Below are 19,445 nucleotides of genomic sequence, written 5' to 3' on the forward strand. Positions count from 1 at the left end.
TGGTTTATTTTATTATGCGAGATCCCACAAAAATGAAACTGATACCACCAGTGAGACCAACCACTGGCCCATCTGACTGGCACTGTCAGCCGCCAACAGTGAATCGCGCATAACGTCTCTGGTGATGTCAACGTCATGGGGGTCAGTATTTCGTGTGACCTCCATGTGCTGCGATGCACGCCTGCAGTTTCCTAGGCATGGACATGCACAGGCGCCTCACCACACGTTGTTGGATGGCTGCCCAGTGATGCTGCAATGTCTGCTGCAGCTCAGCGAAGTTCTGTGGTGGATTCGGTTGGTTTTGAACACAACGTCCCAGCTCGTCCCACATGTGCTCTATTGGGTTCATGTCCGGGGAAACTGCTGGCCAGTCCAACACAGTGACATGGTGGGCACGAAGAAACGCCTGTGTACGCCTGGCAGTGTGCGGCCGAGCGTTGTCTTGCTGGAAGACGAGCCTGTTTCCGCCATGCCGTCTCATCAATGGGAGGAGGACCGGCCGCAGGATGTTGTCGACGTAGTGTTGCGCATTAAGGTTTCCCTGTACCACCACGAGTTCGGACCGGAAGTCAGCATTGATGGCGCCCCAAACCATGACTCCGCCGCCCCCGTAGCGGTCCCTCTCCAGAACACAGGCCTGCGCGACACGTTCTCCACGATGGCGGTAAATGCAACGACGTCTGTCCGTGACACTCACGTTAAATCTCGATTCATCCGAGAAGATGACATCTCGCCATCTCCTGGGTCGCAAATGCCCACCATTCCTGGCCCATAAGAGTCTTGCTTGACGATGTCTGTGCAGGAGGATAAGGCCACGGTAGGGTCGGTGGCAATGCAGTCGTGCTGTGGCAAGACATCTCCGGACAGTTCGGGCGCTGATGAGTCGTCCCCTGGTTCCCACTTCAGTCCTGGCAGTGCTTGCGGCTGTCAAAAACCGATTGCACAGGTGCCGCAACCGTATGTTCCGGTCCTGTCTATTGGTCGTTACGTGTGGTGTGCCCGAACGACGGCGGTCATTGACGGTCCCTGTCGTCTGATATCGGTTGAGGAGCCGATTAATGGTTGACGGGTGCACGTGGAACCGTTGTGCTACCCGCAATTGCGAGTTTCTGGCATTCAACAAGCCAATGGCTTGATTCCGATCGGCGTTGTTCAACGGAGGCATCGTGTAGAAGTGAGATACTCATTGCCACCCGCATGTTCTGAGTGTGCCCGGGTATCAGGAAATGCACGTGCAAAGTGTTATTTCGCTAAGTGGTTGCGTGTGCGCGATTTACCGGATAATGCGTTTTTAGCGTTGTTCCCCTTATGTTGGGAACAGGCCGGAAGTCGACCTTTATATGCTGCTGAAATAATGTGTACCACTGTACCATGTACATTGACGAATAGCGTCAACGAAGTCCAACCGGAACGTATATTATTTTGACAAAAGGAAATTGCGTTATTAATGACGGCTAGTATATTTTTCCAATCACTAATAAATGCAAAAATAGAGAAATATGACATTTAATACTTTTAAAATATGCCATTATAAAATTCTTCCATTTTTAACCTCCATACTTGCTGTTAGTTGGGCTATTTCGGTATTATCTTAACCCACGGTTCATGTAACATTAAAGTGAACTATGGGTTGGAATCAGTACTGCAAAGAAAAATGCCCCTTTATCTCAAGTGGAACACGAACCCTGTATCTATTATCACTGAGTCTCATAACAAGTACTCTGCATTATTTTAACAAAGTTTGTTTTGTTTAACAAAACCACTAGAGCACACTGATTAAATAATCATCGGCTATTGGATGTCAAACATTTGGTAATTCTGACCTGTAGTCATCAGAGGAAACCTGCAACATTTTTCCTAATGCAGAAAGGGATCTTTTATATGCACTTTCCTACAGACACAAAAGCACATACCACAGCCTTAGACACTGGTTGGAATGAGAAAAAATCAAATTAGTTGAATGGATCCACTGAGGTGGTTTGATCCTAAGACGCAAGCTCCTTAAGCGAGCACTCAACAGACTGAGCCAAATCACACCTACCACCATCTTAACAAGTTTGTACAAATGTGCCAAGTTTACCTGCTGTTTGCCACATCTTTATGGAGTCTTAACAAGTTTGTACAAATGTGCCAAGTTTACCTGCTGTTTGCCACATCTTTATGGAGTCTTAACAAGTTTGTACAAATGTGCCAAGTTTACCTGCTGTTTGCCACATCTTTATGGAGTCTTAACAAGTTTGTACAAATGTGCCAAGTTTACCTGCTGTTTGCCACATCTTTATGGAGTCTTAACAAGTTTGTACAAATGTGCCAAGTTTACCTGCTGTTTGCCACATCTTTATGGAGTCTTAACAAGTTTGTACAAATGTGCCAAGTTTACCTGCTGTTTGCCACATCTTTATGGAGTCTTAACAAGTTTGTACAAATGTGCCAAGTTTACCTGCTGTTTGCCACATCTTTATGGAGTCTTAACAAGTTTGTACAAATGTGCCAAGTTTACCTGCTGTTTGCCACATCTTTATGGAGTCTTAACAAGTTTGTACAAATGTGCCAAGTTTACCTGCTGTTTGCCACATCTTTATGGAGTCTTAACAAGTTTGTACAAATGTGCCAAGTTTACCTGCTGTTTGCCACATCTTTATGGAGTCTTAACAAGTTTGTACAAATGTGCCAAGTTTACCTGCTGTTTGCCACATCTTTATGGAGAGTGTTGAGATCTGTTCTTGTTCGTCTTAAAACAAATTTAGCAGCTGTCTGCAAAGTAGAAATAAACCACTCAAAAATAGCATAATTGAAATCTACACAAACAGCTGTTAGTTGAACTTGATTTGAAATTTTCATACTGTCTGCAGCTTACCTACAGTAAAACTAATTCACAAATTTTATTCAAATACAGATATCAGTGAGTAATTATTTTTTTAAAAACACCAACCCCCACCCCCACCCCCCAACAAACACAATGGCATGTGTTATTGATGGTTTTTGTGTAACTTATTCTTTATAAAATTTGACAAGTAACTAGAATAATGAAAGATTTTGATAGATCAACTGTGGATCACTGACTTGAATGGGAAATAACTCAGGGGACTGGTTTGAAATCTGCTACAACTAAGATAAAATAAGCAACAAGATACATGCGCTATGAAGAGGACACACAAAACAACCATTCTTATAGTACTGCTAACATAATACAATGTTTTACATGCCTCCAAATTTTCATATCTCCTAAGTTTAAGAGCCATAATTCCGTGAAAAATGGTAAATTGCTATAAAATCACATCTGATCTGTAACGGTACATGATGAAGCCATAAAAAAAAATTCCGTTCTATATCTTTAGGTATTGCAAAAAAAGTCCAGTATTCTATATGTGGGACAGACAGACAGTTAGAAAGACGGAGACAAAACCAGTCCCCTAGTGTTGGAATGGTATAGGGGACTAATAAAATAACTCAACATAGATATCCTTCAGATGCCCTTTCCACAAACAGGACAATACATATCACAGGGTTTTGTTATTCAGTGGGATCAAGGAAACTGTCCGGTTCTGAGGGAATTCCGATGATGTGATGTTAAGTTATGTATTGATTATTAAAAAGGGACTGGGAAAATGTCTGGTTTTGAGGGAATTCCAGTTTACAGACAGTCCGGTTTTGAGGGAATTCCAGTTTACAGACAGTCCGGTTTTGAGGGAATTCCAGTTTACAGACAGCCCAGTTTTGAGGGAATTCCAGTTTACAGACAGTCCAGTTTTGAGGGAATTCCAGTTTACAGACAGCTCAGTTTTGAGGGAATTCCAGTTTACAGACAGTCCGGTTTTGAGGGAATTCCAGTTTCCAGACAGCCCAGTTTTGAGGGAATTCCAGTTTACAGACAGTCCGGTTTTGAGGGAATTCCAGTTTACAGACAGTCCGGTTTTGAGGGAATTCCAGTTTACAGACAGTCCAGTTTTTGAGGGAATTCCAGTTTACAGACAGTCCGGTTTTGAGGGAATTCCAGGGAATTCCAGTTTACAGACAGTCCGGTTTTGAGGGAATTCCAGTTTACAGACAGTCCGGTTTTGAGGGAATTCCAGTTTACAGACGGCCCAGTTTTGAGGGGTTTCACTGTACTAGTCATGAAGCACTTGTTAGAATGAAAACATAGTTCAATGGATCTATAGAGGAATTGACCTTATGACCCATCACAGTGGTGTAGGGAGGGGAGGCCACAGGGATCATCCCCCCCCCCCCCCAATCAAACAATTTTTTTTATCCCACTGCCCTCTCCTTTTACTCCTTTGAATTCCATCTCGTTTCTTCCCGATCTGACAACTCCTTCTATCTTTCAACTTCTTTCCCTGTCCACCGCCACACCCCAGTCCTTGTCTCTCCAACCGTGACAGGTGTTTGTCTCTTGTCTCTTTTTTTTTAAACTGTATTAAATTTTACAAAATCATACATACATAGTGTTGATTTCCCCCCTCTAATATGGATTCCACCTCACCACCACCACCCTATAAAACCGTGGCTATACCAGTGCACTCTACCACTGGTCGTTATCCCAGTACAAGCAAGGAAAACCAAAGAAGGATGTGAAACAGGAATAAAGGCTCAGTGTATTCAGTTAAAAAGAGCTATACCATTGGTCGGGCCTGACTGGTAGTTTTTGATGGTTGCATGTCATCATCTTCTGAACTACTTGACCGATCCACGTCTTCATTCTGAAATCAGGCAATAAATACCTATAAGATATATGAATGTATAAAGATGTTCAAAAATAAGATCCGAAAAAACTAAAGTTTTGGAGTATCTAATGTTTCTTTAACATGATACAAGAAAAAACAAATGACAGAACAAATTATCGGTTTCTGTAACTTGGTAGGTTTACAAAAATATTAAAGATTCAGAAACATGTTCAACCACTACTGTTTCAAATATATCTTGTGAGTAGTTGATTTATTTATATTTATTGGGGAAATTCTGCTGTAATCTATATTGTGCTAATCTCATATTCGAACCCACTGATAAATTTCCAATGCCCTTTTCATGGTGATGGGCATGTATCTAAAAATGTACTTCTTCAAACATACCATTAAGATAAGGGAATGTTTTAAAATATATATTAGAAAATTAAATTCTTACTTCATCCCACTGTCCAAGTGAGTGAAGTATGAGTTTCTTCTCGTCTAGGTAAAAGGGGTCGCCAATTCCGCGATACGGTTTGTGATTGACGGACCAAAATCCCTGTGAACTGATCTGCTCCTGTCGCCGCTGGTAGTTGGTTTTTGAAGATGCATGGCTTGGTGCCTGAAACTTGTCGCTTGGTGCTGGCAGTGGCAACACACGGACATAGCTGCGTGGATCTCTGCTTGGCATCTTGTAACATACATAAGACACCACTTCTAACCAGCTAAAGAAAAACAGAAGAAAAAAACAAACATGTATCACTGGCTTAGGAAGCAGGGGGCACTTTTCTTGATCCAGTAGCAGCAGCAATGGTTTATGTTGAGTTTATACATATATATATATATAAACCACACTTTTTTGGCACCTTTATATACCACTGTGTATGGTTATGCTTATGCTTAATCAGGGTTTCTGACAAAAAATAATTTGATGGTACGTAATAAAAACAAAACAGATTATAAGTGCCCCTATTAGGGGATTATGGGCTTGAAATCTATTGGAACTGGATACAATATTTCATGTACTCTGACAAATTTTAAACAGCAGTTCTCTTACTATAATATTTTTTTAAACTGTGAAAATATATTCATTAATCAAGTAATTTTATTCTCCATACCCTGTCAGAAACCTTGTTAACGTGAATAAAGCTGTGATCTATTATGAAGCCTAGAAAAGTTACAACGGGTTTCATAATGTACATTATACACTGGTACCGTAGTAATTACATTGAATGATAAATATTCTGTAAATAAACACTGGGCTGGTGACAGTCTAATGTTTTAGGGTGCATGCCATGAAATCAGTGGCAGTTTTCTGGCCCTTCTCAAAGCAAAAATTATTTTCTTTTCTTCTTTTAAATATATTTTTTCCAAGGGAGTGGAAATCCCGTAAAAACTTTGATCACCACAATTTGGAACTTCACCCCACCCCCTGCATAATTTCCTGCACATGCGCCTGCCTGGACCTGAAAAGGTATCTGCAACCCCTGGACTCCAGCTTTCAGATAAATCACATACCTGGAAACATTTATGGGTGGACAGGTCCCCTCAATTTTACACATATTGTGCACAGTAATTTTATGAGCTTGACTATTGAATCACAGGGCTCGAACTTAAGAATTTGTCTCCCACAGCACTTTAAAAACAAAATTGACGTGAGTGAAATGGCCAACCAATGGCAATTTAATGCCTGCCCACAGTAATTTTAAAAATAAAAGACTTTTGTAGCAAATAAATAACAATTGAAAGATTATTTTGCTGTATGTAGACATATTTTAAATGTGGTAATGTTATATACTGGCAGGTAATGTGCACAAGGGTCCATGCTTATAAAACTTAGTCTAGACTTTAAGGTTTATAAGCACAGGGCCAGGTGTAAACATTTTGCCATCATTGAGGAGTTTACCAATGGCACTTTTATGCCGTCGGTGATCCTCTCGACCTGCAGCAATTTATATCTCAACAATGGCAATTGTTGTCTGTGCCATTGTTAAGTTTGAGCCCTGGAATCATAGGTACATGTCTCTCAGTTTTGTAAAGGTGACTGGAGGATGGGGGTGGACAGGCCGATTTTTTAATACACAATTTATTCATATTAATATAATTACTGCCAAACAGCTGTGTAGAGTTACAAATGAACCACGGTATAATATCCGCCCGGTCCCCTCCATTATTATTTTGGGTTAGGGGTTAGGGTTAGGGTTAGGGTTGGGGTTGGGGTTGGGGTTGGGGTTGGGGTTGGGGTTGGGGTTGGGGTTAAGGTTAGGGTTAGGGTTAGGGGAGGGAGGCGGGGGGGGACCGGGCGGATATTTTTCCTGAACCACTACACATGTTTACAAGGATTACAACTAATATATATTGTGGGTAGAGTGGTGGAAATACATGCTGAAAAAGATTTCAGGCCAGCTCATTTTGTCTCATACCCTAAGGGCCTAATCGTTTTTCATCGTTTACCTGGATCAGTTCATAACTGACAATGAATAACTGATTGATCCATGTTTGTTATTATTAACATTATAATACCCAGTTTACCAATGACCCATACTACAAATAAATTAATGTTTTAACAATGGCTATTGGTTACATAACTATACTATAGGAAGTAATGTAAACAATGTTGAATGTAACATAGTACATACTACTGTCAGACTCATACGCATGGTATTTGACACTTGTAATTATGTCTTCCGCGATGTCATGGATATAAGTTAATAAGAGAAGGTAAAATTCCCAGTATTTTGTATATTTTCATTTCAATACTAGGTAGCTGCTGACATGTTTGTTCAGCTATACTCATGTAACTTACATTTATGCATGTATCCACGGTAAACTATCGATGTCGCATAGCTACTGTCAACTATGGAAAAGTAGCTCCAACAGGTGCTTGGTCTATTTTGTGTTAAAATGTAAACTATTTCATTTTACGAAAGCAGATTATGATTGTTTTAAATCTGTACTGTAGTAAAATGCAATAACATTATCAATATATGTATAATATGAACACAAACATCTAAAATATGATTTTTTTTCAATAAAAAATATTATATCTAATTTACTAAATTAGTTGTTTGTATTCTCATTCCGCTAAAATTAATAATCTAAAATATAAAAATACCCAACAACATGGCGGGTTTCAAAGAAAAACAAACGTAAAAACTATGAAAGTATGAAACTTTTCACGTACTGGAGTGTATAATATATTGTATATCCTAATTATTAGTCCCCTACCGGTCCAACCAGAGGGGGCTATAGGTTTCGTCTCCGTCCGTCCGTCCGTCCGTCCGTTTGTCTGTCCGTCCGTCCTTCTGTCTATCCGTCCCACATAGTTTTCCGGATTGTTTTTTTGTTCAATTTTTTTTTTTTTTTTAAAGAATGCCTTCAGCCTTGACTCGCCTTATGATATGACCTGAAATTTTTTGTATAGCTTTATCATGTTACTTTGTACTATTACAGATCAAGTTTGACTTCTTTGGTAATTTACCCATTTTTGACGGAGTTATGGCCCATGAACTTCGGAGATATGAAAATTAGTTTTCCTGACTTTTTTTTAGAATGCCTTGTGATATTGAGTTGAAATTTTTTGTATATCTTAATCATGTACTAGGGGCGTCGGAAGCAAATTAATATTGGGGAGGCGGATTTCGACCGAGGGAGTGCTGGAGGGGGGGGGGGGGGGGTGTGCATGCTACCCCGAAAACATTTTGAATTCTAGATGCCATTTCCTGCATTCTGCTGCATTTAAGATATAACTTTAGTAGGTATCTCATACATATTTTTGTAGCAAAAGTAGTGGTAAAAAAGCGTATTTCACCGATAATTTTATGACAATGAAAAAGTTTGTCTGATTTGTATGAGGTCTCACCATCTGTACCCTTTTCTTTGACATATTTGGAAGTGTGCAAAATGCAAATACCATTTTACATGTGTGTAAACTGTTTTAGAATGTATTACAAAATAATAAACAAACAACATAGTACAGTCAGTTGTTGCTATTATATGAAGCCAGGGTATTGAATCACCTTATAATTTATAAAGTGATGAAAACATGGGCCAAGTGACATAACTCGATTGACAATTTAGCTTTTAAATTATAACTGTCCTCCTACACATCAATTCTCGGAACCGGCGTGACGTCACACAGGCTAGTTACCGATCATCTGGGTCTTTGGGGGTGAATCAAAGCCTTAGTGATTACTAGTTTACATAGAATAAAGTTATCATATTAACTTTTCACATGCCTTACATATTGTCATTTATTTTTTGTAGCTAACACATAGTTGGCTAAGTTGCAATACGTCTTATGTGTATTATAACAGCTTGGGTTGCCATATAAGAGAAACGAACAACAGGAATCTGAATTAGTATAATCTTTATTTAGTACCGATGTGTTTCCGTGTACTTTGAATGTCGAGGGGACAGGGCAGGTTGGGCAGAATATAATTTTTGTTGATGCTATTTTCAGGTAATGTTAATTATAAATTTTAACAATTTTGAAATGATAAGATATTATTAATATAATAATTATGATGTGGGCTACAAAATATATAATTTGTATTTATAATAAAATTTGTATGCATGATAAAGTTAATTATTTTTATGATTTAATAATTATTTTATTTCCAAATAATATGTAATAATTAAACAATGGCAAAGTTGTTACTTTACAAGTTCAAAATTACAATAGTATTATTGGTGTCTGTCGTGTTCATTTGGTTTAACGTGAAGCGAACCAGTGAACCAGTGTAGCGAACGTTTTGTTTTCGCTCGGTCTGGCTGAACTCAGCCCTTGGTATAGCCGACATGTCTTTCGGCCCTGAACTGGCATGTGTATTCAAATTGACATGCATTGTCGGTTTGTTTTTATTACTTTGGTTCAAAGACTTTACAAAATTAAAATAGCAAGTTACATATCTTCCAGACATTGAATCACTGTCACACTGCTGTCATACATGTGGAACGCATGCCGTTAAAATTAATAAACTTGATTATTAAAATTAGCAAACATCATAAGGCATACGCTGTATTCTGGATAACACCATTTCTCGTTACCGGTCGCGAGATCGCTATTATGCTAATTGAATATTTTTTATTATTACGTTTGAGGTGTCGAATAGATTATGTAACCGTTTGTTCACATCAGAAGATAGAAAATGGCTCAGCCAAAATTTTAGCCACTTGCAAATTTTATTAGCCATTTTTTTGTAAAAATAATTTTTAATTAGCCGATGGCTAAATTGGTTACCGACAGCGCGAGCCCTGTATGTTTTCAGTATGTGTTTTGGCAAGGGGGTGTTAGGATAGAAATTACTGATTGCCAACTTAACTGTACTATTAAAAAGTGCTTCACCTATTGTTTATTGAGTCAAATAGTACAGTTGATTCTGTCAATGGGCATCTTCTTTGATCGGCCTTGAAGCTTGATTGCTCAGCACGGGAATCCCGTTACGCGTAAGCGCCTTCCTGACGGATTAGCGGTCCCAGTAGAAGTGGTAAAATTACCAAACACCAATTGTGAGCAGATGACTGGTCCATTGTTAAGTAGTTAGGAAGTGTTTTACCTGTCATAGTGATTAGGTGTGCTTGGTATACTGGTACACAAGTTGTTTGCAAGAGGTAGTCAACTGCCACGCTCGTACTTGTGATAATTGTTTTTCTTAAGTACTTCAAATCAAGGCGTAGCGGCAATTGATTTAAGGCACTTCCACGCCGTCAAAGCGCTTACTTTACAGACCAAGGCGTGTCGGGCCGCTACGCCTAACGGTCCTGGGTAAACCCCTGCTTATATGTACCATTCCGCAGGATAGCACAGGCTGGAACGAGAAATAGCCCATTGGTCCACTGACATGGATCGATCCTATTATTCCTAAGCCGACCTATAATCAGGCGAATGGCTTTACAACTGGGCTACGTTCCCACCCCCCCTATTTTTTTAAAAGTAAAGCCTTCTTCAGATACAGCAATAGATTATCATCCCCACATGCAAGACAAATAGTACTGCATCAACATATTGTTTTTCTTCTAAATCCAGACAGAAAAGTTGATCCCTGTGAATTGAATATTGATTTGTGTAAATGCAGTACTAAGAAAAGAAACAGAAGCGACATCGTGTTGTTATTGTAGGAAGATGAAAGTAATGTCATTTAAATACTTCCGTTCATTCAAATAAAAATAGCTATATTATTCACTATGCTTTACTACCTTATTTGAAAGCTTATTTCTCATTCCAACCAGTGCGCCACAACTGGTCAAAGGCAAAGGTATATGCTTTCCTGTCTGTGGGAAAGTGCATATAAAAGATCCCTAGCTACATTAGGAAAATGTAGCGGGTTTCCTTTGATAACTACATGTCACAATGTTTGACATCCAATAGCCATTGATTAATTAATCAATGTGCTCTAGTGGTGTCATTAAACAACCCATGCAATTGCTTGTGGCAATTGGCAATGCTGTGGAGACTGCTGCAGTTTTTCATTCTCTGTGGCTTTTTTTTTTTGCCGTGGACTCTATTGGATTTTGACCGGCGTCATGGTTAGGCCATCGGTCTACAGGCTGGTAGGTACTGGGTTCGGATCCCAGTCGAGGCATGGGATTTTAAATCCAGATACCGACTCCAAACCCTGAGTGAGTGCTCCGCAAGGCTCAATGGGTAGGTGTAAACCACTTGCACCGACCAGTGATCCATAACTGGTTCAACAAAGGCCATGGTTTGTGCTATCCTGCCTGTGGGAAGCGCAAATAAAAGATCCCTTGCTGCCTGTCGTAAAAAAGAGTAGCCTGTGTGGCGACAGCGGGTTTCCTCTAAAACCAGTGTCAGAATGACCATATGTTTGACGTCCAATAGCCGATGATAAGATAAAAAATCAATGTGCTCTAGTGGCATCGTTAAATAAAACAAACTTTACTATTGGATTTTGTTTTTCAAGATGTATTTTTTCTTTATTGTTAAAAATTAAAATATACTTTGTGAACTAAAAACAAATTAAAAGAAAATATTAAAACAGTAACTACACCATTATTACTAAGTATCTGAATCTCAGCGTCATCAGGCATGATCGTAAATACATGTAAATTACCAGCATTAAGCAAGTATCAACTAGGTCATTGAACTGTTGACTGTTCTTAGCATGTGCATTGCAGGGATCACTGCATTGTATGGAGATGACAGTTTATACATCATTGAACCGTGGCAGTTGTAATAAACTGGAAACATGTTTTTTAGTATCACATTACAATTTGTTACACAAATATTAGAGATGAGCACACAATTCTAAAACATTAAATAGCTGCTGCCAGTATTCACAGGGCTTCTAGAATTTTTATAAAATCCACTAGCCATGGGATTAGTGATTTTTAAAAGTTACTAGCCACAATTAAAAATTCACTAGCCTTAAGTTAATATAATTTTATTAAATAATAATCAGATATTTCACCTAAAGAGGGTGATAGAGCTTAAAAACACTAACATTGGGGGTTTGGGGTTGGGGGAATGATACAAAATAAATTTAACTGCAACATTTGACAAATTTTTTCACTAGCCGTCGGGCATGGCAATAGTAGTTATTTACTAGAAGCCCTGGTATTCAGTTTTCTGCTGTTTAAAACAAAATATTCCCTGATAAATACTACATGGAAAAATACCAATTAATCTTACAGGTACATGTGGTCAGATATTGTTTTATTTAATTAAAAAAAAAAACATACTATTTAATACCATGTGAAAGTACACAACATTGTATAAAAGATCCCTTGATGCCTTATCAAAAGGAGTAGGCTATGTGGTAGCAGCAGGTTTCCACTTGATTACTGATAAATGTTGAAATAATGATATGTTAGATACCAAATACATAGTTTAAACAATCAATGTGCTAAGGAGTTTTTAAAAATTTGCATGTCACTCTAAGTATATTTTAGTTACTTACATGTATTTGTTTTGTTTTTTAGTATTAAGGTTTTCAGCACTTTGATACACATTTAGAAGTCTGAAAATGGAGGAGAAAGATCATCAAGCAGAAAGTAATGATGAAGAATCATTGAGCTATCAGCAAAGGAAAATGATGGACGATGAACTGGGTAGCAGGGCAGATGATTTAAAGTGTGTAGACGAAGAGACGCTTTCTCACAAAGAAACGATGGCCATTGTACAGTCCATGCTAAAGGGCACCATTTCAGTGAGAAAACAAAATGATGCGCCAATTATTTGTTTTAGTCATTCGTTTATACGGGATGGATCTAGCTTAGCCAGTAGAGCACTCACAAGAGGTTCTTAAGTCATAGGATTGATCCCCCTAGGTGTACCCATTCTCTGACTGGGTTTTGTTCCAGCCCAACCAGTGCCTCACAACTGGTATATCAAAAGTATGTGCTGCCCTGTCTGTCGGGGAGTGCATATAAAATGTCACTCACTGCTAATTAAAAAATTATTAATAGGTGTCGTTAAACAAAATAAACTTTATTGAACATTTTCATTTATTTTATTTAATTTTTATGCTTATTTCCCATTAAGGTTCAGTTTAATTGTTTTGGACACACATCTTGAGCATATGTTCTGGGCTGTTTGTGGATTAATGTTTAGTCGTTGGTGGTTAGTGAGAAAGAAGCCGGTGTACGCGGTGATCTTACACCTCCGCATTCATGATTGCGTTGTTAAAACTCACTGTGTGCAGGTACTAGGATATGAAATTACATGTACGCCTCAACACTTAACTACGACACCAAGTAGGCTGGCTTGCGTTGTTAAAACTCACTGTGTGCAGGTACTAGGATATGAAATTACATGTACGCCTCAACACTTAACTACGACACCAAGTGGGCTGGCTTGCGTTGTTAAAACTCACTGTGTGCAGGTACTAGGATATGAAATTACATGTACGCCTCAACACTTAACTACGACACCAAGTAGGCTGGCTTGCATTGTTAAAACTCACTGTGTGCAGGTACTAGGATATGAAATTACATGTACGCCTGAACACTTAACTACGACACCAAGTAGGCTGGCTTTCATTTAAAATAGGCATTTCTTTTCATTGTGAAAAAGATAAAATTATGCTAAAAAGTGTTTTGATCAGGATACATGTACATTGTATATAATTATATTAATAATTTATTATTTATATTTATAATTTATTTAGCGGTCAAGTGGTACGTTCTTTCGCAAAATAAACGAGTGCAATAAATAGGAAGTGAAAACAAAGTCTATGAAGTTCTGTATTTATTACATACCTTCTTTTATGTTTTAATTTAATGTCATAACAACACTTTCTTAAATCTATGATCAAAACTCCTTTAATGGATTCATTTAACATTAAGAATCATACTCTGCGGCAGCCTTGTGTAATGTTTCAAATACGATATGACATCATTTGTAAATCATATATGACGTCGGTAAATAAAAGGCGTTGACTGCAATAAAAAGAAAAGGGATATTCCTCATTTAAAAGTTCCGGTCCAGATCACACATATGTGAGATAAAAAATAAATTTATCACACAGTTTCAAAATGCCTTTATCACTATAGTAAGATTGGAATAGGTATGTAATAAGGTGCATATATAAAACATCTCTTGTTGCATTAAAAAAAATATAGCGGGTTTCCTCTGATGACTACGTGTCAGAATTACCAAATGTTTGACATCCAGTAGCCGATAATTAATTAATCTATGTGCTCTAGTGGTGTCATTAAACAAAACAAAACTGTTAACTGTTGAAGGTACTTTGTTAATTTTGCTGCAGTAGGAAACTGCACTGCTTGAATGTAACAAAAAGAGCATATTAGAATGGTATGTCTTCTTCTTTTCGTTCGCTTGTTGACTACATATCGAGCCCAGCAGTGACTGTGAACGATACTGTTCTCTGTAGATCACTTCTTGTACCATACAGCTTCTTCAGGAGAGTTGTTGTAGTTGTCCAGGTAGTCTCTCTTAGCTGCAGTAGGTTTATGCAGTCTTGGATGACATGTTCGGTTGTCTGTTCTGCTTCTCCACAGGAGAATGGTATGTGTGATGTAATAACCTAGTGCACCTAAGTGTTAATCATTGTGCATAGATACTGATTGGTCTAAAAACCAGATTTCTCTTTACTGATATCCTTTTTAAGACTATTTTAATTATTTCAGACTGATCCCCTGCTTGGTGATCTCCCTTTGGAAGTGACGTTGGAAGAAGTGACGTCTTCTATAGCCTTGGAGTATGGTCAAGCCATGACTGTCTACATTGACAGAGATGATGGGAATACCATGCGTATGCTTTCAACTCAGTTCATTTTGTTAAAGCATATGATGAATAACAATGCTGTACCTAAGTCCTGTTCATGTTTCGGGTTCTTTATTCATTTAGATCCGCTTTATTATCAGAGTGAAATAACTTTCTAATGTCTTTAAAAACATGATTTTAATATTATTTATGTATTTTGATGGTACATCTTAACAGAATTATAAGTAGTGCTAAAGTATGGATGGTTTATTGCAGAACTTCACCATCTTTATTAATCCTCTTCCAATCCAACTGGGAGGTACCATAGGTTTCATCTCCATCCGTCTGTTTATCCATCTGTCCCATATATAGGTTTCCAGATGAAATATTGAGCTGAAATTTTGTGTATAGCTTTATCATATACTGTTACAGATAAATTTTGACTTTCATGGTGAGTTTACCAATTTTACACAGAGTTATGGCCCTTGAAGTTAGAAGATATGGAAATTTGTTGGGCCTGGTAGGGAATATGTATTGCTTTAGCAGTACTTTCAGAATGCTTGTTTTAAACAGAATTATTAGTAGTGCTAAAGAATGGATGGTTTACAAATATGGCAGAAATATTCACTGACTGTATGTTTGCTGTTATTTTTGCATATTTGTAAGCGATCAATCTAGTTATTTTCAATGAACTGTGACAAGTCTGAAATGGTAAACAAGATCCTGTGGTTTTTTGTACAAGGCCTCTTATCTGAACCTCATACTAAAAATAAAAGAAACTAGAAAGCTACAAGCAGCAATAAAACTTGCATATTTTAAATCAGCATTGTTTTACTTTTTTTTCAGCTGTAGTTGTTCAGCAAGATGCCAGAGTCCAGGATCTGAAGCACGCTATCAGAAGATATGTGACACTGCAAGAGACACGTCGTAACGGGATCAAAAGTATTAGCTGGTGAGAACTGGTTATTTTAAAGAGCTCTTATAACAGTTATATACACAGATCGAGCAGAAAAACATCTGCCAGACTGGTTTATGTGCTTAACAGTAAACCAAATGGGAACGTCAGGAACCAATCAAATAATTCACGAACATTGGAGAAATGTTCGCTGGCTGAACTTGGGGCTGGCTAAACTTGAGGCAGGTTCATTAATGAGACAACACTCATCGGAGGCGTGATGGATCATATCGAGTTAAATCCTTCTCTGTTGATACACTTGGTTATTTCCCATTCCGACCAGTGCCTTCTGATTGTTATATCAAAATTGTAACATGATCTCTCCTTTATATATCCTGGTACTTGAACAGCATGTCTAGATAAATCTCATCAACATTAATTAGAATGGAAAGGTGTTGGATCAATTAAAATGTGTTTTGTTGTTTATTTTGTAGGAAGTACATTTGGAAAAGACATTGGCTATACTTTGACGGTCAAAAGCTCACAGATGATGGCAAGAAATTGAAAGAGTATGTATTTAAATGATATTTCCATGGCTACACATGCTTTGCTCAACTAAATTAAGGGCCAGTAGAATTGTTGTCTGTTTATGATCGTGTTACTTGTATGTTATCTAAGCAAGTATTTATCACAGACGATTTTTAAACATTGTTTGAGAAATTTTTGACAAAAGATGCACACAAAAGTTGTGCAAACTTTGCTTTGTAAAATGAAACCAAATGTATATTGTACCATATAATGTAGATCCTGAAATTAACGCGTCCTTAAATTTTGCAGGGTTTTTGATCACCCTGTCAAAAGCCGACACGATCTATCGCATGTTTTAGCACGCTAATATTGCGGTTGACCGTTTCTTTGTCTTCACTGTTCTAGTTCGGCCTGCAACTGTGTTGGCATATATTTGTAATGGTACATGTATGCTAATGTTTAGCCAGATTTAGGTAACTAAACACACTACGTAAATGATTGCCGCAAAAATATGCTTTGAGTTGATCTCACCAAAAACAACGGGGACTAAACAGGTTAATTGATGTGTACACCGATATGTTAGTGAGTTGATCTCGTTGAAGACGCCTGTAACTTGGATTTAACCAAAAAGTAATATTTCAAAGGGAAGCCACTTGCATAAATTTCATGTCGCATTTTAGTCTGTCCACCGTCACTCCCATTTTGTCACACGTGGCTGGCATCTTGCTGGACTATTGGACAATTAGTCTGTCTCATTTACGATGAATTGTACTCCAGTTATTTTGTAAATGTATTAGAATTTTAATCTGTGTTTGTTTTAATAGCATGTGACACATAGCTGACTGGACTATTCAACAGTTAGTCTGTCTCGCCTACAATGAATTGTTTTCCAGTTCTGTTAATATATTAGAATTTTAATTTGTTTTTGTTATTATTTTAATAATGTGGGACACATATATGCAAAACATAGAAATAAATGCATAGTATTATTTATGCGAATAACACAAACTTGCATTTTTCGCATTAATGTTATGGTCGCATTAATTTCAGGATCTACAGTACATGTATAAAGAAAAGTACAAAACATATCTACTGGCATTTAGTTGATTTTGTTGAGTATATAGAGGACACTCCCCTCGTATCTTGTGATATCATAATTTATCAGCACGAGTTGATTAAAGTATCAAATCCAAGGCTTAATGAGGATTTTTATACTTTTATCAACGAGTACCGATTAATTATATCACAAAACACGAGGGGGGGTATTCTTTTTATCATCCATTATCATTCTCTTCATTTGCGATAATTTTAAACAATGTCAGTAATGTGGGTTGAATGTCACTATATTTGGAAGTTGTATACTAGTTTAACTATCACAACGACAGTGACGTGACATCACTAATGATAGGTTTAGCGCTGAAACATACACAATAACATAACAAAAGAAGCGATATCTCCTAGGTGAATATCGCAGGAAATATCGCCGATTATAGTGCCAGCGATATCTCCTACAAACGCCTTTAATGGATGATAAATATAGACATTGCTATTGCAAGTTGTTGAAATATATTTCGTAATAGAATAGTAATGAAGTCATTTTGGTTACATGCAGAACTGGTTTTTATGTTCTTCAAGGAAATTAGCTTTTATCCAGATTTTTAGGATATAATTTATCTTTTTTATTATTATTCACCACATGTCTGTACTGTGTTCAATGATTAAATAACAACTTTTTTGCATTTAAATATAAAAATTCATTTTTTTAAATTTATATACATATATGTTTTGACATATACTAGCCAATATTTAATTTGGTAGTTTAGCATTCAATTCATCTAAATATTGTTGAACCTATTTTCATGCCCATAGGAATGACATCTGGAGGGGATTGCAACAATGTGGGGGGGTACAAGTCAGATTTTTATATAGAGTATGAAAAAAACCAGTACATTTTCGAGTGGGGGGGGGGGGGGGGGGCACACAACTCCCCCCTCTCCAATTCCTATAGGCCCGGGGCCCATTTCACTAAACATTATAAATTTACGTCTGCTACTAGCAGTTATACCGGGCATACATTTACAAGTGTTTGACATCTGTTTCACACGGAACATTATATCTTTATGGAAAATGGAGCATTTTAATGGCAAAAGAAAATTAAATATGTGTACTTAAAACTATATTTATTGTACTATGATAGCAATAAGAATTGTGTTTTAGTCGTAGATTTACGTTTACGTGCAAAACTAGGCTTACGATGTTTTGTAAAATTGGACCCTGATTTTGTTTCAACGTAAGCTCACATGATAGATACTGTGAATTTTAAACTGAATTATTGCATCAATAGCATATTTCTGTTTCAGGTATGGAATCTACAATAGGGCTACACTGACATTCATAAACAGGCTAAAACAGAGGAAATAGTCAACCAGAACCGGAAGAAACAAAATGACATTGGAAGTGAAAGTGAACACAAGTCTTTGTTGATGATCTCTGGTCACACTGTGCTCCAGATAGCTGTGAAGTTCAGTGCTGATTGACATCTGCATGTTGGGAGCCCACTGCTTAGTCGAATAAGCTGGTTATTCACCTATGTCAAGTGTTGAAACTGGCCGAAATTTCTGCCAGATATTCAGTCCGGCAAGCTACAAATTTTGGCAGCCCGAATCAAAAACATTACTGAACTAAACACTGTGTGAATATAAAAGTTAAATAATTGCCAGGCAAAAAAAATAAAAAATCTTAGCCTTTGATGTTGACCAGCAAAAACTGGACAGGTCTGCAGTATGTCAGCTGCTGTACGTTATTCATGCACCAGGCCTGTGTTACCAAGCTGTATCTGAAGAACACTTTGGTGAGTACGGTGGTGTGACTCGCTATGCATGTTTAAGAAATTGCTACACAATTCTAAGATGTTAAATAGAAGATACGGACACAAATGTTCCAACGCCAGAAGCTACATGAATGGAGACTGAATAGTAAACAAAATAAAATACATTGAAGTGATGATAAGTGGAATTAAAAAACCCACCAGTGTCGTTACATTTCAGGAATAGTGTAAGTTTAGTATTTAAGCAAAATTGTACTAAGATATTATCAGCTTAGAAACCATATTATATGCAAGAATAAAAAAAACCCTGATTTACTGAAGAAATAAATACTGTATGAATGATCA

At 37.6% G+C, this 19,445-nt stretch overlaps 2 protein-coding genes across 4 annotated transcripts in view; one reads left to right on the top strand and one right to left on the bottom strand.

The window, feature by feature from the left end:
• Window positions 1-7,551, bottom strand: part of LOC121377521 (coiled-coil domain-containing protein 60-like) — a 42,589-nt gene extending 35,038 nt beyond the window's left edge. For all 3 annotated transcript variants that reach the window (XM_041505546.1, XM_041505547.1, XM_041505545.1), the window contains exons 1-4: window positions 7,471-7,551; window positions 5,122-5,389; window positions 4,620-4,700; window positions 2,681-2,754 (exon numbers count right to left, since the gene is read on the bottom strand). In XM_041505546.1, coding sequence (XP_041361480.1) covers window positions 2,681-2,754; window positions 4,620-4,700; window positions 5,122-5,355 — 389 coding nt within the window. In that variant the 5' untranslated portion in view covers window positions 5,356-5,389; window positions 7,471-7,551. The remainder of the gene's footprint in view (window positions 1-2,680; window positions 2,755-4,619; window positions 4,701-5,121; window positions 5,390-7,470) is intronic.
• A 229-nt stretch (window positions 7,552-7,780) lies between these two features.
• LOC121377686 (U11/U12 small nuclear ribonucleoprotein 25 kDa protein-like) lies at window positions 7,781-19,445 on the top strand. The gene is made up of 6 exons (XM_041505766.1): window positions 7,781-7,828; window positions 12,606-12,832; window positions 14,775-14,898; window positions 15,697-15,802; window positions 16,240-16,314; window positions 18,634-19,445. Exons 2-6 carry the CDS (start codon window positions 12,650-12,652, stop codon window positions 18,692-18,694), a joined length of 549 nt encoding a protein of 182 aa, XP_041361700.1. The 5' UTR covers window positions 7,781-7,828; window positions 12,606-12,649; the 3' UTR covers window positions 18,695-19,445.

Source organism: Gigantopelta aegis, chromosome 7 (genome assembly GCF_016097555.1).
Source record: "Gigantopelta aegis isolate Gae_Host chromosome 7, Gae_host_genome, whole genome shotgun sequence".
Lineage (NCBI taxonomy): Eukaryota > Metazoa > Mollusca > Gastropoda > Neomphalida > Peltospiridae > Gigantopelta > Gigantopelta aegis.

Bases quoted from the DNA above. Each gene is read 5' to 3' on its own strand.
- LOC121377686 (XM_041505766.1), top strand. From the start codon at position 12,650: ATGGAGGAGAAAGATCATCAAGCAGAAAGTAATGATGAAGAATCATTG. The intron at 12,833-14,774 runs GTGAGAAAACAA...TAATTATTTCAG, and splicing joins TGCTAAAGGGCACCATTTCA to ACTGATCCCCTGCTTGGTGA. The intron at 16,315-18,633 runs GTATGTATTTAA...TTTCTGTTTCAG, and splicing joins GATGGCAAGAAATTGAAAGA to GTATGGAATCTACAATAGGG.